The sequence below is a fragment of the Psammomys obesus genome, unplaced genomic scaffold (assembly GCF_907164565.1).
Source record: "Psammomys obesus unplaced genomic scaffold, mPsaObe1.curated_primary_1811, whole genome shotgun sequence".
NCBI lineage: Eukaryota > Metazoa > Chordata > Mammalia > Rodentia > Muridae > Psammomys > Psammomys obesus.
In genome coordinates, this window is record NW_026596143.1 from 11278451 (window position 1) to 11280707 (window position 2257).

General features: G+C 47.6%; 1 protein-coding gene across 4 annotated transcripts in view; it reads left to right on the plus strand.

Annotated features, from left to right (window-relative positions):
- Positions 1-2257, plus strand: part of Plekha2 (pleckstrin homology domain containing A2) — a 59888-nt gene that overhangs the window by 30142 nt on the left and 27489 nt on the right. For all 4 annotated transcript variants that reach the window (XM_055593441.1, XM_055593439.1, XM_055593438.1 and 1 more), the window contains exon 3: positions 1602-1658. In XM_055593441.1, coding sequence (XP_055449416.1) covers positions 1602-1658 — 57 coding nt within the window. The remainder of the gene's footprint in view (positions 1-1601; positions 1659-2257) is intronic.

Consider the following 2257-nt stretch of genomic DNA (forward strand, 5'->3'; position numbering starts at 1 on the left):
GACTCTCAGGCTGTGTGTGTGGGGTTCTCAATGGACTCTCAGGCTGTGGGGGTAGGTTCTCAGACAGACTTTTAGGTCTATCTGCTGGGGACTTCATTGGCGTGATTTCTAATGTTGGTCACCACCTTGGTGTATTGTCTGTCAACATGAGGAAGTCAGGAAGGGTCTGTCATGGGAGAATGTTGCTGACCCAGAATTTGGAGTCCTTGGCGTTTTTGTTGGTTTGTTTTGTTTCTGTACCGTGTTTTGCAGTTCTGGGGTGGAACCCAGGGCATTGTACGTGTCAGGCATTTCCCACTGCTCTGAATCCTTGGCCATTCTTGCCGCATTAGTTGTACATTTTCTTAGCAGTTTTTATTTTTGTGTTCAGACAGTTTCATTTGGCATGTATTATAGTCCTGTAAAGTAAGCTTAGAGGCACACACACACACACACACAAAAACCCCTGCATCATCTGAGTTTGCATCCTATATGTTCAAAATGAATATTGAAATGACACAAATAGGACAAAGCCAGCCAGATCGGAGCAACCGTGCAGAAAAGATGTCCTAGGCCAAACCTGCAGAGCGTCCCTAGGTGCCAGGGAGATTCCGTACTGAGGTCCTTCCCTGCCTAAACTCCACCTCATCCCTGAGTTATGAGGGTGGGGCTGTGGGTTGAACACTCCTAATCTGGAAATCGGAAATGATCCCAAATCTGCAACTTCCTGAGTGCTGATGTGATAACAAGCAGGATGTTCTACACCTAGCCTCATGTGGTCTGTCGCAGTCGGAACACAAAGAACCTAAAATCAATCGTTGTCTAAAATTATAATCTCCAGGAAATCTGTATAATGGTATGTGAAGCACAAATGGAATTTTGTCTTCAGACTTGAGTCCGGTCCTCAGGACTTCTCATTTTTTATGTAAAAATTTTTAAGTGCCCAGTTGTGGTGTCATATGCCTGTAATTTCATCACCCAGGAGGCAGAGGCAAGTGGTCACAATAGTACTATGCTAATTCCTCATGCCCACCCCCCAAAAAAAGAAAAAATGGGAAAAAAAAACCAAACAAACCCTGAAGTCAAAATCTCAAGCATTTTGGTTTAAATAAAGGTACTCAGAGTGCCTCTGTTTTGTTTTCTTGTTTTGATTTTGTTTTTTTTTGGGGGGGGGTTTCAAGGCAGGGTTTCTCTGTGTAGACTTGGCTGTCCTGGACTAACTTTGTAGACCAGGCTGGCCTCGAACTCACGGCGACCTGCCTGCCTCTGCCTCCCTGAGTGCTGGGATCAATGGCATGTGCCACCACCCCTGGCTTTGCCTCTGTTTTTTATAGCAGGGGAAACCAGGGCGCATTTACAAGACTTCACAGTCAAATGGTGCACATGACTAACCGCTGTCCTAGACTAACTCACCATAAGAAGGCAAGGGATGTTGTTAGTGTTACTGTGTGGGCCCTCCCCCTACAGCCCCCCAGAATTCTCACCAGCACCTTGTAGGGGAGCAAGGTAACTTGCCTAAGGCCGCGGGGGCACTGACTGAACCAGGACGCTTGCTGATCTCTTACTGCTGCGTTGGGGGCCTCACACAGCACACATCTTAAGAAAACCCCTTTGTCTTCCAGAACCTGGCAGTTGGGGCAGGAGCTGTTGGATCTTTGCAGCTGACTTACATCTCCAAGGTAACGTTGGTTTGGCGTGCTGGGAAGCCACGTTCTTGAAGCGGGTTTAATGGCCAAGCAGGAGGAAGTTCTGCATCCCGGAGGTGTAAGCCTTTGGGAGACTTCATGGCCATTACCATGTTTCCCTTTCCCGGGCAGCCTGTGGAAGGTCTGCTGTCTTGCGGTGGTGATCGGCAGTGGGGAGGGTGCCCACAGCCTCTTACTCTTTGGATGAGCCAGCTAGTCACCCCTCCAGACCTACGGGAATGTTTGAGATACTCTCTAAGAGAAAAGGTTTACTTTGGCTCACTGTGTTCGAGGTCTGAGTCGTGATTTTGGGGCAGCACGATATGTCACAGGTAACAGAGAGCAGCTTCTTCTTACCTCATGGCTAGGAAGCAAATTATAGAGGGGCCGGGCACCTCTAATGTCTCCTGAGGGTATCCCTGATCCCTTAAGGACCTTTCATGTAGTCCCACCTGAAAGTTCAGCTATTACCGCTGGCCTTTGGGAGGTGTTTCTTTCTCTCTTTTCTCTTCTCTTCTCTTCTCTTCTCTTCTTTTCTTTTCTGTTCTTTCCTTTCCTTTCCTTTCCTTTCCTTTCCTTTCCTTTCCTTTCCT